This window comes from Ciconia boyciana, chromosome 14 (assembly GCF_034638445.1).
Source record: "Ciconia boyciana chromosome 14, ASM3463844v1, whole genome shotgun sequence".
Lineage (NCBI taxonomy): Eukaryota > Metazoa > Chordata > Aves > Ciconiiformes > Ciconiidae > Ciconia > Ciconia boyciana.
In genome coordinates this window covers 17,094,552-17,118,376 of record NC_132947.1, presented here as the reverse complement: position 1 = coordinate 17,118,376, position 23,825 = coordinate 17,094,552, and the positions used below count along the sequence as shown (strand labels likewise).

Genomic DNA, 23,825 nt, shown 5'->3' with positions numbered 1-23,825 from the left:
ATATACCAAGTATAGGGCACTGGCAGATCCTAAGAACAGTCTGGAAGAGGAAAACTGAGAAAACTTGAAACTGAGATAATTCATATAAATCAAATTAATCTGAATTCAAATGAGACCCATGATACAAACAGTGAAAACAAGAAGCTGTCCCAGATCAGCAGACCAAGAAACGGGTATTCCTTACAGCTTTTTGGACATATTTCAGATGTACAATGTGAGAATGCAAGAAACTAGATATATATATATATGTGTGTGTGTAGGTGGACAAAGAATATGGCTCATATTTTGTAAGTACAGAAGGAATTTCAAAGGCTTAAGCAAGAGTTTGTGTATGGGTATCTGAGAGCAGCCATTCAAGAGAAAGATGAACAAATGAGTGAGCAGAGAGAAGTGCTACAAGTCTGGCACAGAACCACAAAAGGCTCAAGGGGAAAAAAACACCAAGGACACAAAAGAGATCTTGGGATTGACGAATGAAATTCCTTCACTGTTAGAGAATTCTAAGGAGTAGTAAGTAAAAGATGTGAGTGTGGAGGTCTGAGGAGAAAACTAAAGACAACACAGCCAAAGGGGAAGTTAAAACATCCCTTGACCTCTTAATTTTAGAATAGGGAGTACTTAGAAAGTACTTAGAAAGGAAGATGCAAAATAATGCCTCACTTCTGTAGTAGAAAGTGTAAATGGTGACAGAGGAAGCTGAAAAGAGAAAGAAAATGTTCATTTGTTCTTATTACACTCTCTCAAAAAAAAAAACCCCACATGCACACACCCCCCCCCAAAGAACAACCTCAAACCAAAACAAAAAACCCACACCAGCTCTGAATATCCTGAACTTGCTTAAAGGCAAGAGAAGAATTGTCAAGAGGACGACTGGCAGTCATAACAAGCAACTGCATACAGCAATTTCTTCTGCAGTGGCCCAGAGTCTACCCTTAGGTTATCACTGTGACACTGCAAGACAGAGGTAGGTAGTAGAAATGAAGTGATGCTGATGCTAATTCACGCATACCCACTTTATACTCGATCTCTGTCTTTATTCTGTCTTTTAAAGGATCTTTTCAAAACCAACAGCAACATTTGCTCTAGCCATTTTATGTTTCTTTTCTTTTTAAAATAAAAGAAGGTCTCAGTACTTCTTACCTCCTAAACCAGGGTGTAAACCTTGTGGACCTTGGTTTTGCTGCTGCATCACCATGAAGCTGGGGGGTACGTTCCCCTGTTGCACCATAGGATTACGACTAGGAGAACTGACAGGCTGCTGAAATCCCTGGGGAAGCGTGCTACTCTGGGGAGGCCTTGGTCCCATCTGCTGCTGCGTCTGGTTAACCGTTGGAGATGATGCAGGAGATCCCTGCTGGAAGGAGGAGGGAGAGGAAGCAGGAGACTTGCTGGTCAGGTGGGGTTGTTGTAGTGGCGTAGGAACCCGTGAGGGCCCTCCCTGAAGACTTTTCATTTGAGGAGCAGTAAACTGGCCAGGATTGCTCATTTGGGGAAAGTTTGAGTGAGCCTGGGAAGCTTGCTGGCTTCCAAAAGGATATGGAGGTGGAGGATGAGTAGGAGTTTGTACTGTTGCTAGAGATGGTCTTGCTTGAAGTTGCTGTTGCATTTGTCCAGGCAATGGGGCCTTTTTCCAACCCTGGTTTACTGTCAATGTACCCAATGCTCCCTGGGTTGGAGGAGGCTGAAGTGCTCCAGAAGGAAGCTGGTTCCAGCCAGGGGGAACTGGAACCTGTGCTGGTGAAGTAAATGAAGGTCGAATACCCTGCTGTGGCTGCTGATGTGGCTGGGGAGGACGTGTCTGCAACTGCGTCTGCTGCTGTAGCTGCTGAAAGTTGGCTGAGTTCATCTGCCTGTTTACAGGAACTGACTGCATTGAATGGAGCTGGGGAGCTAAAGATCCAGATGGATGATTTTGCTGCTGGATATTTAGCCCAGATAAGAGTGGGTCCATTGCATCTATTAAAATAGCAAAGAAAAGTAAAAAAAAATAACCTACTGTAGACAAAACCCACCCCAAAACAAGAAAGGGTAAATTGCTTGCTTGCATTTGCTTACTCTGCATAAAAATTCATGCTCCAGTGTTCCACTTTCTCCAGACTGAACAGGCAATGCTCTCAAAGTTTTCAAAATGTTTGGGAATCCTGAGAAGCCAGGTCTTACCAATTTATAACCTCTACAATAAAGCATGATAGCTCCACAGCGCTTGTTGCTACAGACTAACATAAGCCTTCTGCACACTTAGAATTGTAGAATCGCAGAATATCTCGAGTTGGAAGGGACCCATAAGGATCATCGAGTCCAAATCCCTGCTCCCCGCAGGACTACCTAAAACTAAACCATATGACTAAGAGCGTCGTCCAGACGCTCCCTGAACTCTGACAGGCTTGGTGCCGTGACCGCTTCCCTGGGGAGCCTGTTCCAGCGGCCGACCACCCTCTCAGTGAAGAACCTTTTCCTAATGTCCAATCTGAACTTCCCCTGACGCAGCTTCACTCCATTCCCTCGTGTCCTATCGCTGGTCACCAGAGAGAGGAGATCAGCACCTCCCCCTCCGCTGCCCCCCTTGAGGAAGTTGTAGACTGCGATGAGGGCACCCCTCAGCCTTCTCTTCTCCAAGCTGAACAAGCCAAGTGACCTCAGCCGCTCCTCGGAAGTCTTGCCCTCGAGACCTTTCACCATCTTGGTCGCCCTCCTCTGGACACACTCTAAGAGTTTGATGTCCTTCCTATGTTGAGGTCCCCAAAACTGCACACAGTCCTCGAGGTGGGGCCGCACCAGTGCAGTGCGGCGTGGGACAATCACCCCCCTCGACGGGCTCGCTATGCTGTGCTCGATGCACCCCAGGACACGGCTGGCCCTTTTGTCTGCCAGGGCGCACTGTTGACTCATATTCAACTTGCCATCAACCCAAACCCCCAGATCTCTTTCCGTGGGGCTGCTCTCCAGCCTCTCCAGCTTGTCCTCCAGCTTGTATGTATAACCCACTTGTTGGGGCTATTATCCCTATCAGTTAAAAAACCTGGCATAATGAGGAATTCATTCCCAGAATATTTAAAACATTTATGAAAAATGCTTTCTGTAAGAATAAACACTGCAGAGATCTACAGAAGTTAGCAAGTACTGCCACCATTTTATGGAGACACAAGTAATAACCCCCTCTCTTTTTCTGTAGTCCCACAATTCAAGTAATACGTACTGGCAGAATGCTGAAGAACAAACTGTAAACATTCACGTCTCCCAGATCCCCAAGCCTTAAACTTCCAGTCTACCTACCCCTCCTGAAAAGCACTTGTGCTCAGTCTGGTGCATTTGCTTCCTACCGGAGACATCTGCCTCATTCAACCAATCCTTCTCTTACCTTTATCTAAACAAAAAGCTCAGTCACAACAGTTCTACTGCAAAAATACCACTGCCACTGCTCAACGCATTTGAACAAAATACCAAGCAAGCCGGTGACTTATTAGGCACCCAAAATATTTGAAAAGTTTTACCGATTAATGGGGGCAGGGAGGGTTCCACAGAAAGAGTAACTCCCAAAAAGGGCAGGGGAAATACTCCAGGACAATTCTGGAGTACTTTTATGAGTACATGCTCAAGCTTGTGTGCTGAAGAATAAAAATTCAAGAACGTTTTCAGGTCAGTACTGTGATTAAATTCTACCACCTGGCTGTGAAGAAGGCCGAGGTGTTCTTGGCTGCAGCTCAGCACTAGCACCACTTGCCACCATAGAGGAGGGCACATTTCCACTCTGGGACATCATGACAGCTGCAGCATTGCTCATTCTTATTAAACCTTAAAAAATAAAAATAAAAATAATCAAGTCTTGCAGTTTGTACACAGAGAAGAACTTTAGATTTTTTCTAACAGAAAGAATTATATCTGTTAATAAAACATGTCTTTAGACTTTAAGAATTGTTTGTCTGAAATAACCTGAGGACACGTGTATCTGTCTGAAAGCTTAGACCCTGGTATAAAACAAACAAGTGAAGGTCACGCTGAAGCTTTTCCTTTAGCACCAAACCTTTAAAAAGGCTACAGAAGGAAACACTACTGACTCAGGAATTATTTAAGCCTGACTTGCCACTAAAGTCACCAAGCGACAAGATTGTATCAAAGTTATACACTACTAAGGTTTTTGCAAAATCTGATACTAGAAAGTAACTGAGGTGTTGTAAGAGAGAAAAATTTCAATGTTTCACTTCCACGGGCTGCTATTTTATAACATGGTTTATATTGTTGACCTGTTGGTTATATTGTTGTTATATTTATACTGTTTACATTTACACTGTTGACCTGCAGGCAGCAAATGAAGCTCATGATTATCACAGTGAAGATCAGAGCAGCTGCTTTCATAGTAAACCTTTCTTTAAATGTTTTACATTCCTTGTTAAGCGCATGATTTAACTACTGTTTAATCAGGTTTCTACAGAGGTGAAATGTTCTTTCCATTCCTTCTCATCAACAGCCACACATGCATCTTACATTAACTGACATAAAACACTCCCAGATTTTTAATTGCTTTAAATCCTATTTACTAAGACACTAATTATTTTATTTTGCCTTGATTCAGCTATTAAAATAAATTACATAGTAGCTTTCTTTTAACTCTTCATAAAATCTGACTTTTGTAGTTAAAAATTACTTATCATGTAGTTAAAAATTACTTATCATTGTAAAAATTACTTACAATGCTCTAAAATGTAGAGTTTAATAAAACTACACCTCTCCATGAAAATTAATTCTCTATGATCAGATCTCAAAAGTTTATCAGAAAATAAAAAGAGAGACTAACAATGACAGCGTCCTGTCCTTCACATAATTACAATGGATTTAATCTAAAATAGTTTTATTATTTATAATAAATAAATTGAAAAAAAGGCTTATGCTCATTTTCATAACGGTAGCCAAACAGAAAACTGTGATAATTTGTGCACATTTCAAAGTGAATTCACTATACTAGACTCATCTGCTTTAACAGTCTTTATGTAAAAAAAACCCAAAACCCAACCAAAAACCAAAACACTAAAACCAAAACAAAAACCCAAACCACCAAACCCTCAAAAAAACCCCCAAAACAAACCAATCTGCCCTACCCAAATCACTCCAATGTTTGTGGGACAAAATGCAGCCAACTATTTAGTTTACATAATATGGGACATGGTTTGACAGTACAGAAACAAGAACACACATTAATTAAAATGGCAATTACAATTCTGCAAACAATAGTTGCTATAACCAGTGAAATTTTATGATTAGCTTAGTAACAAATTTTAAAGTGTATGAAGCTAAACAAATAAAAACCAAAGGAATTTACCTTGTCCCCCCTGCATGGGAAACCCTGTTTCCATTCGCACCGAGTTGCTTGCTCCCAGGGGCCCATTGATTCGGACATCTTGGCTTCTGTTTTGAGCTAAAGCTAAATTGATAGCACCTTCCCCTAAAAGTGACGCACAATTTGGGTGAACTCAATGATACACAGAAAAGCAGAATACAGACATTTTCAAAAGGATATTTAAAAGATATCAAGGAAGGAAGAATAAACTTTACCCATAATGTGCACTTCAGAAGGATAGTTATGCATCATACTACCCTTATCTTCTGGATTTCAATTTTAAGAAAAACAAACACCATGACAAGCATTAAATGCCCTGAGTGTGCTCTTGGACAATTGTCCAGAATGGATATTTTAATTGTGAAATCCACTGAAAACTTGTTTTTAAGGAAGTTTCATATGAAACAATTAGGGGGAAAAAAAGAAAAGGGTGCATTTTGCTAGCTAACACTCAAAAACATTTTTCAGGAGGTTTCCTGATGCTCAGAGGATTTTCAGCTACCATTTTTATTATTAAACCTATTCTTGAAAGAATAAAATTCTTGAGCTACCTTTTCACTGAAGTCATTCTCCAAATTACTAAATTAGAAGTTTTGCAACATTAACCAAGTACACAAAATCTCTTGTTGAGTATACTTAAATTTTAGCTTAATGCCTTTGGAAGCAAATTAGGTGTGAAATACCTTCAATTTGAACTGAGAGAATTCCCAGGTCACGAAGCTGTTGGTTATTATTCTGAGCCAGAATTCTCAGCCGCTCAGCAGCTTCACGGGGTATATTAAAGGTAACGCGGACACTGTTCCAAGGCTCTATCTTCTGTAGTTTTAACTTGTTGGATTCTTAAAAGAGAAACGGTCAGACTCAGTGCAAAGGCAGTTTTCAAACCCGTATGATGAAATAACTTGGTAATAAAGAGCACAGCTGAAAAAACGGAAACAATTATTTGGCTTTGAAAATTATCAGCGGTTAGTCTCAGGTACAGGAGATTTCTCCAGCACAGGCGTACAGTGACTGATACTGCCAAACCACTTCAGGTATTTTCCAAAAATTAGCAACATAAAAACTACCCAATTGATAACCAATGCAGTAGCCAACACAATGACTTGACAATATTACTCAAAAATTGATATATTCTGTGGATGAACTACTTTGGAAAGATATGAACGTATCTTATAAAACAGATTTAGTAAATCTGTTAGTGAACGAGATGGATGTGTGAAAAAACTGACTACAAGAATGAAACCCTCATTCTTGAAATATTTGCTCTACAAATGCTTGTGAAACCACCTTTTCTGTTTTTAGAAGGCCAGTACCAACAGAGTCCTAGCAGTATTTCATTAATTTCTACCATATTATTTAGTTTTTCTGAATAGGTATGTTCAATCCACTGCAAAAAAGCATATTAAAGTCATGCAAAATATTTAGTTGCAGGTTTTCTGAAAACCCATTCTAAATGAGTGTTTCTATGTAGATCAGTTGTTTTAGAAATAACAGGTGGGAATTAGCAAAAAGGTAGGGCAGTCGCGTTGGATATATTTATCTGAAGTGGTACCTAACTAAGAAATTGCTACAAAACGCATTTAAGGATAATTAAAAATATATTCCTAATACAGGTTTATAAGCTTCCAGTTTCTAGCTTTCTGAAAGGAAGTCCCTTTGAAAAACAGTAAACACTGGCCCAAATTTCAATCAGCTAGTTCCTCCACTGTAACATCAGATTTACTAAAAGTTTACTAACTTTCTGATTCTGAAGAACACATGATTTAAGAATGCCAATAACTCATTCCTATTTAGGAATCTCTTGCCCTTAACTAATTCACCAAGTCCCTTCTGCTGCTATGGTAATGGTATTATTAAATTCATCCTCTTTCTACCTATAAACACATTTTTGGCTAGAAACATGACAGGAGTAGTTTTAAAACCTCCTTTTGTGGAGGTTTGAACAATCCTATATTTACTGTTATTAATGTTTAAATATTTTACATATAAAAATTGCATTATCAGTTTCAGTATTTCTAGATACTAGTACCCAAGTTTCTCGTTTTTAAACATTGCATCTGCTAAGTCTAAACCAATGTTATTTACTAACTCGACATTCTGAATATCCTATTTTTCTCTGAATCCATTTAAATAACTTGTTGTATGGATAATTTTCAAATTAATTTGACACTGATTTTAAAAACTCGCTTTCTGCTTTCTCAGCTGAGGTCTGAATCATGTTTATTAATCCTGCCATTAATATTTGTAACAAACCCAGCATGCAGATGCCTCTGTATTACAAAGGCAACTCCATACAACTACAGATTGAATTTGTTTACATTCAAAAACGATGCAATTCATCTACAGTATTAACACATATTCTTTTACACCAGTAACTATCTGTTAGTTTTTTGTCTACTTCCAACTGTTTATAAGATACAGCTGAAAACAGTGGTATTTCTTCATAGTATTTTGTCTTATCTCAGCTTTATCATCTTCCCGAGAGATAATGAAAAGGACCCCAACAACTGGTGCCAGACCCAACTGACTACAACTGGACAAAATAGAAAGAAAAGAACAACGTGACAAAGAAATTCAGTTTCGTTATGCAGAAGTCATAGGTTATTTTTCTAAAAAGGTATTTTACATTATTGAAAAAACTAACTATGCAATGAACATTTTAAAACCTAATCTCGAAAATTAGTTTTGTTTAAACATGAAGACTGCCTGCCTGAAGAAGAAGGATTCTTCATGGTACGGTGTGATTTCAAAAGACCACACAACAGAAGAGCAGCATGCTGGGATGGCGACCTATAGTTATCAGGAAAAGCTTGGTTCACAAACATCAGAAAGAGGGGGAGAGAGTACAGGCAATTACGTGGCTTTTAGACTGCAGTTATATGACATCATGCCAAGTCACATCAGCGCTGCTGTGGTCCCAGTCTCCAAGGCTCTTCTGGTTATGTGTTCCTGCCACCGCGCTTCAGGCAACCCGCCCAGCTTGATCTGTTTCTATAGCAAACTATACTAATGGCAAGAAATTAAGCCGTTAACCTGACCGTTCCAGTAATATCAGATGAGGGGCACTGCTGGGGAAACTGGCGGTGGGGAGGGAGCATGTCATTGATCCCAGCACACTGACCCAAACCATCACAACGCTGCACCCTTGCCAAGGGAGGGCTTTCTATTAAGAAAGCTTGTACTTGTACAAGCAAGACTACATAACCGAGCAGCTCTAAGTAATCATTATAAGACCCTTTGCAAAGATGCTCAGACAGTGGACAGATGTCTTTTTCCAGTTCTAGATGTGCTGGTAAAAGATGTTATTGTCCCAAAAGCCTGTTATCACTCACTGGCCACATAGCTGTCCCCAGACCTCAGTGGGCAACAGGGGTACGTGAGAGCACTCCACGTTCCCCATCAGGGGGAAAAAAAAGTCAAAAAAAAAACCAAACCATAGCGTAGGTCAATGTAACAACAAAGGGGCAATAATGTCTTGACTGACACAGTTATTCAAAAGTGAACCTATTCTCAGATGAACTGCAGTGGTTTAAATTGGATGGTTTTGGTAGTAAAAAACATCTCCCGTGTGGCCAAGCCTGGTTTCACTTTCATATAACACAGCAATGTGTAATGGAGGGAAATGAAAGAGAAAAAAAAAAGTAAAACATGGGAACTGAATAGGAATAAATTAACTCACTAATGAAATCAGTTTTAAATAATAAAACAACTGCAGGAACTTGTACTCTGTGTCTCCGAAAAGAACAGCTCCCAAATTCACTAAGAATAACCCCAACAAATCTTACTACAAACTAACTGGAAAACAATCTAATCTATTCATTTGTACAAGCACTCTGACTACATAAATAAATATTTTAAGGACAGTTGAAAAATGACAATAAGGTACATTACCCATGTGTAAAAGGCCAGGCACATTCTCCAATATGACATCTAGTTTCTGCTCAAAGTCTCTGTCACCTATGTTTCCTTTAAAAGCTACAAAGATCGTGGAATCCTCAGGAGCAGCCTCCTGTTTCAGTTCATCTTCCTCCAGTCCTGAATCAAAATCCACCTCTAAGACTTCCATGGCTGAGGAGTACAAGGAGGCATATGTATCTTTTAAGTTAGGTAGATCATCCAAAACCATTGTTTCCAACAATGGGAGCCTGTCAGACGTTAAGATGACGCTTGGAAGGGGGAAAAAAGAATTATAATAAGTATAATAATAAGTGGTAAAGACATTAACAACTGCTTTCAATGGCACATAGGATCACTGACAGAAAAACCTACCGGGTGACCCAATGGTAGGGTCTGCGAGACAAACTGTGCGACTTTGAAAAGGGTGGCCATTGCAGTATCCAAGCTGTTCGTCCACTAGAACAAACAGAAGTGGTTTCCTGACAGAATCCTGCCGCACCTGACTTGAGAAGTATTCCAGTTGACCTAAATGATAGTCAGGTAGAAAGGAAGGTAGAGGGGGGAAAAAAAAAGAAGAAAATAAATTACTTTCATTTCCGTATCGTACAGAGAACAAGCAAGCACCCAGTACCAATTCTGCAGTGCCTGATTGCCAGGAAATTGTTAAGACTCACAGCAATACTTTAATTATAGAAAGATAGGAAAAACCCACCAAATCGGGGTTGCAATGCAATAGGCACTCCTTTGTCCAGCAAAGCAGTAGGAAAGCCATAGCACATTTTCACCAGGAGAAATTCAGCGTTGGACAAATATTTTGCCCACATCCAGGGAAATCTCAGGCATACTATGCCTTCTTCTTAAAAGTTTGCACAGATTTAGGGGTTTTCAGCTGCTTATGCAGATTGCACAACCTGAAATCTGTTCCCCCTGTTCTAGCCCACAGCTCCCCCCATGCCCCTACTGAGCTTGGATCAGAATGAATTCAGCAAATCAAGTCACACCCCCGATGTTTTTTACTGTATAAAATGTCTAGACTTTGCAGTAAATTTTACTTGACATCATGATAGTAATCTAAGCTGTTATGTGTACAGAAGTACAACCTACGATAAAAGTTATCCCTACATCTACGGTGAACATCCAATGTTTAGTTAAGATACATATTTTTCCACTCTAACACAAGCTGTTACAAGGGCTACAGCACTAACTCCTCCAGGCGAGACCTCTATTCTCACACTCAACGCTTTGCAAGTATTGCTGAAAGATTAAAACCATGTACACCAACAGCCAAAGCTGATGTCAAAACCGAAAAAGGGACCTGTTCCTGACCGCTGCTGTCAAAAACAAATCAATTCAACAGCCAGGACTGTCAAGACTTCATAACTCCAAAGCTGTCAGTATTCAGCACAACCTACCCAAAACGTTTAGTTCGGGATGACATACCCTTGAATAGGATACAGACTGGGCTTTTGGCAGAGGTTCAAGTTCCCAACACAAATTAAAACCACAACTCAGATTAAAGGTGAGCTAGCTACAGATACTGCCCAGAAAACAGTCTTTTTTAATAAAAAAATATAACTATGTTAGACAAGCTTAGATTCAGCACTACATTGTTTGCACACTTGCATAATGTTGCTGAAGGGACAACATTACAAATGAAGAAACAAGGACTCGGAAGTCACAAAATACCCTCCGCTTTTGGTCAGGTCTCTACGCACACACTTACTGCAATTTTACAAAATACATTTTTTTTCCTCCCTTGCACCACACTAGGCAGGCTAAATGGCATTAATAAATAATCACCTATTTTACATATAGTTACTCTCTTTATACTGCAGCACCAGGCCTTCATTCTCAAACACGATTCAGATCTCGGATTAAAAACAATGCTAATTTGTCTCACACGCTCTTCTGCAGTCCTGCAACAGAAAGTAAGTAAAAATGTTTCACAGTCACTGATCTATTTCCGTAGTGCTTTCATAAGTGACTTAGTATTACCATGGAAATTTTAAAGATGGGGAATAGAGACAAAAATTTTTAAAATTCATTACCACGTGAACATGGAGACAATTAAATGTTCTTCTTCCCCCCCAACTCCTCGCTGCTCAGCTCTGCATCTAAATTACAGGTCTGAGTGTTTGACATCTCCATTAAGTTAAACTACTCAGTTTCACGTCAGGTGCCCAGAAAATGAGAATGACAATTAATAAGCATCTGTGAAAAGCTGTTTTAATTGATTTTCACACATAATTTCTTGGATAGGGAACTTCCTTACCAGGGCTGGCTTTACACCAACCAGGAGAGAATTCCTTCTCCTTCTGCATTCCTACATCATTCATTACACATACACTGACTTCAGGAAGAAAGGAGCTGGGAGTCCTACACAAATAACCTTTTTAATGGCCAAGCACAGTCATTCTGTGCACTGAATGAGGCAAGCATCCTGTGAAATATAAGCACTATATTTTGAAGAAAATTACATTAAAAATTATTTATCTGAAAATCTTGAGTAAGTTTTTCAGGGAGAGAAATCTCAGCTCAATGTACAGGCTCTTATGTGTTGAAAAAGCACAACTACTTGGGGGGGATGGGGAGTTCCACCTGCAGCAAGAAACATGAGTACTTCTGACAATCCCTGACACCAAAGAAATACAAATTCCTCTGTAAGAACACAAACATTTCAAATCTTTTTTTTGAATGGAAGTGTCTGAAGCATCCATCTTCTCTGTGAAAGAGCAGAAGACTCCCAGACTGCTTAAACCATGGTTTTAAAGACTTCATGAAAATGCTGCAGCTTAGAGCAGATTCCACCAACCTCGCCTCAATGTGCCAAAATCTGACATGATTTGTTGACATTATGGCCCTTCACGAACACTATCAAAATATAGTTTGCTACATCCCGAAGGACCATAGGCCTTGTTTCATTTGACTCAGAAAATCATAGGGCTGCAAGGAAAGCTTGAGTTAAGAAAAAAGAAAAAAACCCCAAGATTGAGCTTTAAATTTTACTTTCTGGATAAGAACACGTAGCTACAGCTCCCTCCGCTTTTTTTTTCCACATTATGCTCCTCAAGGATCTCTGCTACATCCATCTCTCTCCCTCTCAAACGCATGCAGTTTAGTCCGTTCCTATATTCAGGTATAATTTATCTCAAGTGTGACAGGAGGAAGTAATGATTTGCGAAATCTTCCTCTTCAGGCAGAGCACAGCACGCCGTCCATCTCAAACCAAATGAATCCCAGCTGCATCCCTCGTCCTAACAAATTCTGTAATCTCCTGGTTATAGGGTTGACTTCCATAAATCACAAGCCAGCACGTGACCATAATTAGCGTGTACCTTTGCTCACCACTCTTCCACATAAACACAAAAAGCCTTTAGCATAAGCACACACAGGTAAAACTCTGGTCATTCAACAATTCCTGTAACCTAGACGAACTCCCAGTGGCCTATAGAGTACTTCTGATGAGTAAGAACCATACCTGAATTGATCTGCATAACCACAGCACATTTCATGAACTTGAGCATCCATGCTCACGTGGCAGCACAAAAAGGTCTCCGAATATCATCCTCCATTCAAAGAACACGCATGGCCTCCTTCCTGCCCCTGCACCCTGTTGTTTTAGAGTTTCCAATTTATTATTCCCCATTACACAATTGTTTCTGGAAACTCAGAGCAAGTCCAGTGCTACCACGTGGCAACCATCTACCCATGAACCTGGCCTGGGATGGCCTACAGCAGCATAAAAAGTGCTATGCCTGTTTATTATAAAGTTGGTCTTATTCAGTATAGTCTAATTATTAAAAATATCTAACTGAAGTAAGAGAGGCAGGGATAAATAGCCAGATAACGGACTAATAACCAAAATGCACCTGCAGTACCGTGTGGGGGTAGGGGGTGGCAGGTGACAGCCCATGAAGACCAGAGTGTCCAAACTGAAGGAAACAAGGCATACCCCGGGCTGCTGGAGGCTGGGGTCCCAGGTACACTTAGCATATGGATAAAACAATTGACCGACTAAAATGTGCAAGACAGACTCTCCAAAGGAAGAATTCCTGTAGGATACAGCCATGCCATGGTCTAGATCTGGGCTGACGGACAGCTGGGTCCCACTGCACGCCATGGGGAACCCAGAAGGCAGTTTGTCATGCCATGTGTTGTGTGTGTCCCCCCCCCCCAACAGCCCTGATCGTAAAAGGAAGCCTGCACGACAAACCCAGTGCCATGTGACTGGGCAACACTTAGAAAATCCTGTCCAGTCCCTGGGAGAGATGGGATTAGAGCAAAATCTGAAACAGCCAGTTGTCACTAACTGGGGAGCAGCTGAACACTGGAAAGCCAGCAGGCCCTGCAGTGCCAGCACCGCCAGATGGAAGGGCTGGTCTCTGGGGTTAAAAAAAACAAAGAAAGGAAAAAAACCCAAAACCTGGTATCTAGGTATCCTCATCCCAAGATCTGCTCAACTGATCCAAACTTAAGGTTATGTCAATTTGTTTCTTAAACAGAACTTGAAACCTCTTGTGTTGCTCTCTTCTGACTATACAAAGTGAGTAAACCAAAACAAGGCTTTGTCTAATAACTAGTCCGAGGTCTTCTGCGACACAGCCCATTGATTTACAGGCTGTTTATACATTTCTGGAACTTGGAATAAACACTTTCACAACTGATGTCACACCAGAACATGCACCCTCTCAAAACAAATATGCACGGAGCCCAATTAAATAAGAAGTACTAAAATCCTGCTCTACACCTGAAAAAGTACTCTTCCAAATTACACAAAAGATTGGAAAGGGTGAGAGCAGAAGGAAGGATAGACTGATGTCCTTCACTAGCCGATGGCAGAAGTTAGCACTGAGCAGGGTCCTCATCCTCACACTGGCCATTATTTAAAGCTGCGACAGGGAAGAGGAAGAAAAATCAGTCCAGAAATGAGACTACAATCAAGTCCTTTGGGGAATCCAGAACTGAGATTGAGGAGAAAAAGTCTTTGATGGCAGCAGCAACACGATTTCCTAAGGATACAGAACCATCCTTGCTTCTGCCTTCATTGAAAAATGGTTTTCAAGCAACTTAATAAGGGGGGGGGGGGAAGGAAATCAGAAAAAAAGCATGTCTTGAATAATACACTTGAAAGTTTTCTTGTTTCCTTTGTTTTAGGTGCCAGTGAGAAAACATGTAAAGGTATTTATTAAGTTTTTCAGGAGGGGGACAGTGGAGGTTCAGCATTGCCAGAATACCGTTGAGAAGATGGCTTTCTTTTAATACATAACGTATACACACATGCACCCACACAGGCATACTTTTAAACCGTACCACCTATAAAACCCAGAAACACTCTGATCATAACACTGTTTTTATTGCAAATTTGTTAACAGTGTATTATCCTCCTACAACTGTTTCAACCGTTTTGTTTCCTAGCATAACGATCTTGGAACTCGTTAAATCTGACCAATGAATAAACCTCTATACACACACCACCATTCCATGATAGAAAGATTAAAATAACGTAATTGTTTTTGGCAAAAATACACAAAAAAGATTTTTAAACTAATCCTAGACAAGTGTCATATTGTTACACAAGATTAAGTAAGGCTAAGAATCACTGTTATAATACGGAAGAATACCTAAAAATAAACCTAAACACGCAGTAAAATTTCCTCTGAAACAACTTAGCTGGGGGCAGTTCCAGTAATTTGGAACTTCAAACTTTGGCATTAAAGAGGTATAACACCACGAAAGTGTCTCAACTGTCCTCTTTGGGAGGAAGGTCTGAGAACAGCTACAAACCTGATGGCAAATGCCCGTAACCCTCTATGGCAGACTGAAAAGTCAGCTCTGGAGACAGCCCAGCCCTTCAAACACACACAAACATTAGAGGCGAGGACCTATTGGACAGTTAGGAGGAGAATATATAAGAACAAGAGATATTCAAATGCATCATATGCTTATTTTACCTACCAAAACTTCAGTATTTTGTGGCATGCAACAGGTCTTCAGGTAATTCCAGACTGACAAACATGGTTAAACAGCAACTCCCAAAAATGTAATCCTGAAAGAAAACCATCATGTTTCATCAGACAACGATGCAAAATAACAAAATTGCTGACTGTAACAGTGAATACATTGATTTTTAATACGCAAGTTTTGCACCAAATCCAGCTCTCTCCTTAGTAATGTAAAAAGCACGTGTTACTATATTCAAATACTAACAGCAAAAACTGAGGATCTGGAAAAATCAACCTTTCATTATAGGCAAAAAACTGAATACTCCCTTTGGCTGGAAATAACATTTTATTCTTCTAAGCAAGGTGAGTTTGATCTAGAATAATGTATTTATATAAGTCTTAAGATAAACTCTTCTAGATTAAATTTATCTTCAGAAAAGAGAAACTGGCACAACTAGGATGCACTTCAGCTCATCCTCAGCAGGCGCCTAAAGCGGCTCAGGTTAAGCTCATTCCAGAAACACGTTACGAGCCCACATGACCACCTCAGACAGACATTTTTATTGCAGGTGGCCAACAAAGCGAGGTGAATCCACCCCCAGAACCTGCTCCCGTTCATGGTCTCATCAAGTTGCACTCAAACCTCTCAGGGTAATGAAAACGCAGCAGTAAAGCTAATGGCTTCAGTGAAAACAAAACACCACCCCTCAAATCAAGATGATTTATATTAACATCCCAGTGGCGTTTTTCAAGCAAATTTTCTGCTTATGTGCCAGACTGCTCATCAGTGGGGAAGGGGACTACCCAAAAACAAGCTGGGGAAGCAGAAGAGGGAAGAAGACTCAGGAAGACAAAGCAGAAATTTGCTATCTTCTATCTAGTGACAAAGTAAAATTGCTTTAGAAGCCTTAGTATTGTGCCATAGCCTTTGCACTTCTGCCAGCCCAGCAACTCGAAGGGAAGGAAAGAGTATTCAAATTAAATCAGATCATATATGCTTTGTAGCACTTTTAATAGTCATGTAACACTTTTCAGCCTCTGGTACCTTCTTGTATTTTTAAATAAGCATTGTAATTCAAGAAGCAGTACAGTACCAAGTAGAAGACCTGAGTGGCCAAATCATAAGCAGTAACTTAGCTGTTTGCAGCCATTGCAAACCTGCCTAAATACCATGAGCGGACACCAAGCTGACAAGCAAAACCAGAATCTGAAATATGAAATTTTAATATTGTTTATTAAGTGTAAGCCAAAGCTACAAAAGCTTTCCACATTCTACAGCAGATACTGCATTAGTTCTATTCCTTCACCCTTTTTACAAAAGGATGTTCCACGGACTATTTTAGATGGCCTAAAATTGAATCATGGAACAAACTGGCTGGTTATCTCCAAAGCCGTGCTAAGAGTTCATGTGAAAGGACAGTCCTTACTTGCCCAGTAAAAGCTGTTTTTAAGGCAGCCTCAAAGCTGACAGAAGTCAGCCCCCATTCAAACTGTCTGTGCCTTGGCAAGACAGGGGTAAGAGTCGACATTTGGCTGAAGGTGGTGAACTGGAGGGAAAATCATCTGAACTGCTTGGTGCAAGGAACCCAGGGGCTTTCTGTTCCTTCAATTCTCCCTTCCGAGGGGAAGGGTGACCCTCCCTCACCACGGGTGGAGGGTATGAGATGGTCTGCAGGCACCCAACTGCTCCAGAGAGGGCTGGGAAAGACGGGCTGCCCTAGCAAGCCCCAGGAAGAAACTGAGGATGGTCAGCCCAGGCTATGGGAAGAAGAACAATTAACTGCTGCTGTCTCCATTCCCGCTGTACACATGAGACGATGCCGAATTTGGTTAAGGAAAATAACTCCCCAACATTGGTTCATTAACTCCAACTTTCATTACAGTAAGTTATCTGATAGAGACCTTGGAAACGCCTCGAGACTGAACGCATACCTTAGCAGGCACCAAGGAATCCATTAAAACATCCCTGTGAAGCGTTCCATCTACAGAAAGAGTTTTGTTTAGAGCTTATGCTCTCCCAAATGCCAAGAAAACAAAACAAGTAAGTCTACAGGAAGGCAGGCTTCATTCACTCATCCTGATACAGAACTACTCCCCACTCTTCATACTGTTCTGCTGCACTCCCATAGCCCTCAAGCATAAAACACCTAAAACCAAGTGTTTCCGACAAGGAGAAAGTTACAGCTTGTTATAATGCATATGACCTTTTGCAGTGATTTTGGCAGCAGCTTTAGTGGAACATTGGTTTCTTAAACTTTCATAAAGTTTGTTGAAACCCCACAACTCATGCCAAGCTGCAATGGACACGTCTCAACTGAGTCATTAATTTTTATTTCAACAGAATTTGACTGACAATATAATCAGGATTGCTTTAAAAAGCAAGATGATAACTCCAGAACGAGTTTCAACTGCAGCTAAGTTAACCACATAGAAATTCCCACTTATGGCAGCTGAGATACGAACACAAGAAGGCCGCCAGTCTTCTTCCTAAGTCACAAGTTCGCTCGGAATCAGCAATTTTCTTAGAAGCTGTAGTCTATACAGTGTAATATTTGATCAACCAGTTCCCATTAGTTCAATTAGTAATTTCACATGTTAAGGACATTTCCATTTGGAAGAAATACACCATAGCTTGTAACAGATGAATACTACGACAGAGCTTTGCAGTATGTAACTTTTCACAAAGATCCACCAATGCAATCAGCAAACAAGTAAAATGAGACGCTATTTAAAATCTGATGCATCTTGACAAGAAACTGTAATTTATCTTGCTTTCCAAAGGCTACAAGAAAACTTTTCAAGTAGCAATCTATTCATTTCTTGTGTTGCGACAAGCTTTTTATTTAAAGTTGAATTTAACTGCTGCCAAACCTTTCTGGGCTGACATGCCCCACAGGTACTCCTTTACCACCAAATTCTCACTGAGCTTCACAAATGCCCTTATACCAGTCCAGGTGTTCTTGTGATTACCAGTCCTGAACTAAGGTTTGACTGAAAACTGTACCTCTTGTTTATTGCAATATTCTTTCTTCTTACGTGTAATAAAAGTCTAGGAAATTTCACTAAAGTTTTTAAAATTCTGAAATGTTATAAAGCATGAATAAAAGATTTAAGCTAAAACAAACAGCTTAAAAGTAATTCCTTTGATATGAGGCACTCAATAATAAAGGAGACTCTTTTCCCTGACCAAAAAAAAACCAAAACCAATCTTCATATAGCAGAAGTAGGTATAACTTTTGTTAAAATCGAGATCATTCTGAGAGTTTCCTGATTGTATAAAAACTTGCAGCTTATTTTGTGCTGCTCTGGGCTTTCGGAAGAATCAAATTTCTGAAGTGTTATTTATTGCCACTACTGCTATTAAGAACCACGTAATCACTGGTCAGCTTTGCACCTTCCGGTAAAACTAGGACGCAACAGAACTAGGCAGCAATGCATTCTTGCAGGGAGGGGAAGAGCACTCCAAAAAAACCCTTAGAAGGAGCACCTTCCCATGCTGCAACCAAAAGATGAGGCACTATTTCTTGTCCAGTATTATTCCTAACTGAGCCTCACTAAAAAACACCTGGTAACGTTTTTGCCTTGGGAGGTTCAGCTCCTACAGCCATAGTCCCAAGACTGCAACTGCCATCTCCTCGACTGCTCTGGGAAAGAGACCCATCAGAATTGCCAATACGAGCCTTGTATCTCATCTCTCACATGCTCTCCACTCACTGCTGGGAAAAACGATGTTACTACAGACACCAAAACTTCCAATTTATCAGGAAGCAAGGCAGAAACAACTCCTCACATTTTCCTTGTATCATCCAGCAAGGAGGGAGATGTGTGAGAGCGTGCCTGCGCACATGTATGCACAACAGTCTTACATCTAGTTCAGTCTCTGCAAGTACTACCTAGAAACCACAATGAGAAACGCAATTTCATACCAGCTGCGCAGTCTTGGTAGGTCATTTGATTTTTAAAAGAATAAAAATTATAAAATTAAAACGATAGGCATAGGACTTGGAGAATTTAATAGCATGCATCTTTTGGTGGGAATAACTAGATCATTCCCTTTCATACATGAAACCTGATGCTCAGGCTCCCACATATGCAACTCAGTACGAGCAACTTCCTGTCCCAAATTATTGGTTTACATGAAGACAAATGAATTTAGGCAAGGCATCATTCATCTCCTGTACTTTTCAATTTTCATACAAATCTGATCCAAACCCCTGTGTAGGGCTATGCTTCAAGACTACTCATTCAAGCTGGAGAAGGAGGCAACTGTCCTCTCAGTTCCAAAAAGATGATGGCTCTCACGAGCTGTGGAGTCCCCTGCGCGCCTCCCTCCTTCACCCCAGCTCCCAAACCAGCTACACTGTGACACGCACTGGTCGCCTTTCTTTCTTCCCAAATACGTAAAGAAGGGTGGTTTACTGCAACACAACCTCAAGGCCGCAATATATACCTGACAGAATTCATTTCTTGTTTCTATTTTTAATTATGACAATAGCCATTTTTGATGTGCTATTCAGAGTGCAGGCAGGATGCTGTTAACAGCATCAACTAATGACAGAAGACACACTGAACAGAAAATGACCCCCAATGCCCAATGGACTGAGAAAAATCCCAGGCTCCTGGACCTCTGGACAACTTCCACTACCGTCCTTCTGTGTAATTCAAAGCTTAGATGAACTTTCAACTCCAGCATCATCCCTGAAAAGGCTTTTTTCCTTCCTTCTAATTAGCCAGGACACCGGACAATCTGAGTTTCATACACCATCTTGAGCCAAACCTTCAGCTATCAACGCATACAAACTAAGGAACACGCTGACTACGCGGCTGAAATGCTCAGTTATCTGCAACAGGTAGTTCCTGCTGAAGAACACCCGCGATCTGCTCTGGAGGGGACAGCAGAGTTCCTAACAGTGTCGAGGAAAAAACACAAAATATCCATGGCTTCAGTAAAGCAAAGGTGAGCTGGTCGTCTGGCTAACAAATGGAAAATACCTCACCTGGAGTTTGACGACGCATCTTCCCTGCCTCAGGTCCATCTCATCTAGGATTACTTCTCCTTCCACTTCTGCCCCTTAACTTTTCCCAACCCCATGCATTCTCTCCCATTACTTCTGCTCTAGCCCAGCGTTAAGGAACAAGTTTACACCTGAACACAGTTTTTGCGGTACACAGGGTTAAGTCTTGCTGTTCAATGGTCTACACGCTAACAGGCTCACTCCTATTCCCTCTACACCACAGCGTTTGTATTTCTCAACAGAGACCACACGATTTTGAAACAGACACCACCATCACGCCTTCTGCCCTCCAGAGGTACACCAGTGACCTACAAAATTTCACTATTCCCAATGCAATCAAACTGTTACAGCCACGTTAACTCTTTGGTTATCTTCAGTAGCAAACCCTTTGCCACTGCAAAGCTATTAAATTTAGTATGTCTGTGTAACTCAGTTGTAACTCCAGCTTCCATCCAAAAGCAATCAATATTGTATTAGAAAATAAAAATAGACTGTAAATCTGTTTAACGGTTATCAGTTTGAAATATTTAACATCTACTACAAAGGCATGCCATCTTTGACAGTATCATACTTAAAGAGAACAAAGAGCGGCATTACAATCGTTCAGCAGAATTTACCTCTACACCCCCATATTTTCAAGTATTTAAGCCACTGAAAAATGAAAACACTAACACTCAGTCTAGAGATGCACGGGAGGGTCTGGATTGCTCAGGTTTCCCCACATACAGTTGTTTTCTATTTTAAGGAAGCACCTATTTTTTTACTAGAATACTGTAAAATTACGGCATCAGTTGGAAGCCTGTTGTAAACAGCTCCCCCTCCAAGTCCTATAGCAGAACAGGCTTTCCAGAGAGAACGGCTGGAGAGCGCTGCTGGGCATTTTTCCAGCCAAAATCCGAAGCCTAATGGAACACCCTTCTGTAGGTTTAAATTATTAAGATTATTTCTCAACAGAAGACCAGGTCTGTGTGCAGCCTCCCTCACTCTGATTTTGTTTTTTTTCACAGGAGGGTCAGGATACAGTATTACTGTGAAAAATTTCCAGGTGAAGCCAGTTAACTTCCAAAGGAAGCCACAAGGCTCAGTGAATATTTGAAGAGCGTACGAATTTCTAGCAAACACCTCGATGTCTTGCTGCAGGTAGTGCGTTGAGTCCAGAGGCTCGTCGACCTGGCCATTCTGGATACATGCTTTGAGACCTTTGTTTCTCTCTCCACAAGATGCACAGAAAAGCTGGGAACACTTCCTATAACCGTAAAAGAGCTGCTAAATCCAAAAGTTGTGGTTATTACGCTTGGCGACCTGTTTTGCAAACGCCAAATTTGTTCTCTGTGGTTGTTTTCTCATACGGGAAATACTGAAAGATTCTTTAGCTACAGAACCAGCCAGAGAGACTACAATGCACAATAATTATAAATACCAACAAGAGGCACTGTCCTTCCTCTAATAAAATTCAAATGAGAAAGGTTTTGCTATAGTTTTCAGTTAGGGGAATGAGCACAAATGTGTGTGTCCGGAAGCTGAGGGGTTATGAAGAGACAAAGCTCACAAAGCTCCAGTTTGCAGCCGGCTTTCAGAACCCCGCCGAGGTGAGCGACAGGAAAGCTCTCTACTTCCCATTCCCTGAAGAAGCCTGAAGGAATCAGAACCCCGAGTTTTCTGAGACGTTCTAAAAGTAGACGAAATTTAGAGAAACGCAGAAATCAAACCGAGGGAATAAGTTAAGAAGGCTTTTTCTGACTATTTTAAAGAGTTACCGAGGAACTCAAACGAAAGCTTGGGTTCAAAAGAAACGTCAACGCATCCTCGCTGACATCTTACAAAGACGTCAACGCCCGCATGAGGTCAGGGCTGAGAAACCAGAATCAGAAACAACGTCCTAAGTCGAAAAGAAGCTCCCGTGGCTGACAGCACCCTGGCTGCTCCCCACCTCGGGTCAGGAACGCCGTCCTCCCCCGGGACACAGACGCCTGCCCTCGGCACGGCGTGGCAGAGCCGGGCGACCGCCTCTTAGTCTCGGGCCGCAGCTGAGGGCCGATTTCAGGGTTTAACAGGTCGCGGCGAACGGCCGAGATCGGAGCGCCGGGAGGAACGGGGCCGGTCCAACAGCCACCCCGGCCGGGGGGGCAGCTCCGGCCCGGCGCGGCAGGGCGGGCTGCAGGCCGCGGCCGAGCGGGCTCACCGGCGCTGGGGCCCCAGGCCGCGGCCCCCCGCAGCACGCTGACAGGCTCCTGCCCAGGAGCCCCGCGGGGCCCGGCAGCCCCCGGCACCCCGCGGCCTGGGCATCCCGGCCCGCCCCCGCGGGGCGCTCCGCTCCGCTCCGCCGCCGGCGGGCCGGGCCCGCGCCCCGCTCCGCGCCCCGCCAGGCCCCGCCGCCCCTTCCCGCCGCTCGCGCCGCCCGCCCGCGGCCCGCGCCCGCCGCACCGCGCCGCGGGCCCGGCCTGCTCCCTGCCCGGGCCGCCGCCGGCCCTGACACCGCCGGGGCGCCGCTTCCGCCCCGCCGCCTCTGTCACGCCCGCCGCCGCCGCCGCCGGGTCCCCGCGCCCCCGCGGGCGGCGGCGAAGGCCCCGCCGAGGGCCCGCCCCGCCCTCACCTGGCGCCGCCGCCGCTGGTGGCGGCCGCGGTGGCGCTGCCGCTGCCGCCGCCGCCTCCGCCACCGCCGCCGCGCCCGCGCCGCGAGCGCGCGCAGGAGGGCGGGGGCCGCCTCGGCGAGCGGGGGCGCGCGCGGGGCCCGCGGGGGCGGGGGCGGACGGGCGCTGGGCGGGGGTCGCGCGCGGCCCGGGGACGCCCGGGACACCCAGCGCAGGCCGGCGCCGCTCCGCCTCCGCCTCCCTCCGCCGCCGCGGCACGTGACCCGGCCCGCCCCGCGCCGCCCGCGCGCGCCTGCGTCCGAGCGCGCGGAGCCGGGCGGGGGGGGCTGCGCCCCCGCGCGTGGTGCCGGTGCGCGGGCGGAGCGGAGCGCGTGCCCCGCCGAGGAGCCGGGGCCACCCCCCGCCCCCCCCATTCCCCGGAGCGGAGCGGGGGGTGGGGGCGGCTCCGAGCCCGCGGCGGCGGCGGCCTCCCTCGTGGGAGGTGGGCCTGGTCCCGCGGGGAAGTCGGGGACCCGTCCCTGCGCGGAGCGGGCAGGGCCGTGCCCCCTCGCCCCAAAGCAGGGGTCCCGCCCGCGGGGACTTCTTGGCTCCGCGCTGCCCGGCCCGCGGGAAGAGCCCTTCCCGCCGGGGAGAGCGGCCGCCGGCTTCTCCGGGGGGCTCCCCGCAGGGAGGGGGGTCCCCGTCGCCGGGAGGGCCCGGGGGGGGCCGCGGCCCCGGGGAGAGGCACCCGCGGGCCCCGTGGAGCCTCCTTCACCGGTGGGAGCAGCTCTGCGGCGGGGCGGGCTGTCGGGGCAGGTCCTCCGCCGGAGGAGCGGGCCTGCGCGTCGCCTCCGCGTGGGTGCCGGCCGTGGAGGCCGTGGGTTGGCAGCCGCGTCTGTAAAGGAATAAAAAGTACTTCCCGGATGAAGTTGAAGAAAAAATAACAATGAAGGAAATTACTGCGAGAGACGGCGGGTGATCCGGAGGAGCCTTCCATCGGGAGGTTTCGGGCTTCATCGGTGACTTACGCTCCGCTTAATTTTACCACTGGGGAGACGGGAAAGGAGCC

At 43.7% G+C, this 23,825-nt stretch overlaps 1 protein-coding gene across 7 annotated transcripts in view; it reads right to left on the bottom strand.

Moving 5' to 3' along the window:
- The window catches only part of NCOA6 (nuclear receptor coactivator 6), a 47,777-nt gene extending 24,883 nt beyond the window's left edge, over nucleotides 1-22,894 (bottom strand). For 5 of the 7 annotated variants that reach the window (XM_072879585.1, XM_072879588.1, XM_072879589.1 and 2 more), the window contains exons 1-8: nucleotides 22,780-22,894; nucleotides 15,185-15,275; nucleotides 9,602-9,754; nucleotides 9,224-9,498; nucleotides 6,016-6,171; nucleotides 5,315-5,437; nucleotides 3,664-3,792; nucleotides 1,141-1,956 (exon numbers count right to left, since the gene is read on the bottom strand). In XM_072879585.1, coding sequence (XP_072735686.1) covers nucleotides 1,141-1,956; nucleotides 3,664-3,792; nucleotides 5,315-5,437; nucleotides 6,016-6,171; nucleotides 9,224-9,458 — 1,459 coding nt within the window. In that variant the 5' untranslated portion in view covers nucleotides 9,459-9,498; nucleotides 9,602-9,754; nucleotides 15,185-15,275; nucleotides 22,780-22,894. Of the gene's footprint in view, nucleotides 1-1,140; nucleotides 1,957-3,663; nucleotides 3,793-5,314; nucleotides 5,438-6,015; nucleotides 6,172-9,223; nucleotides 9,499-9,601; nucleotides 9,755-11,029; nucleotides 11,134-15,184; nucleotides 15,276-22,116; nucleotides 22,293-22,779 lie in introns of those variants that run through there. The other 2 variants (XM_072879586.1, XM_072879587.1) reach the window with 2 other exon arrangements.
- Between the last annotated feature and the right edge of the window lie 931 nt (nucleotides 22,895-23,825).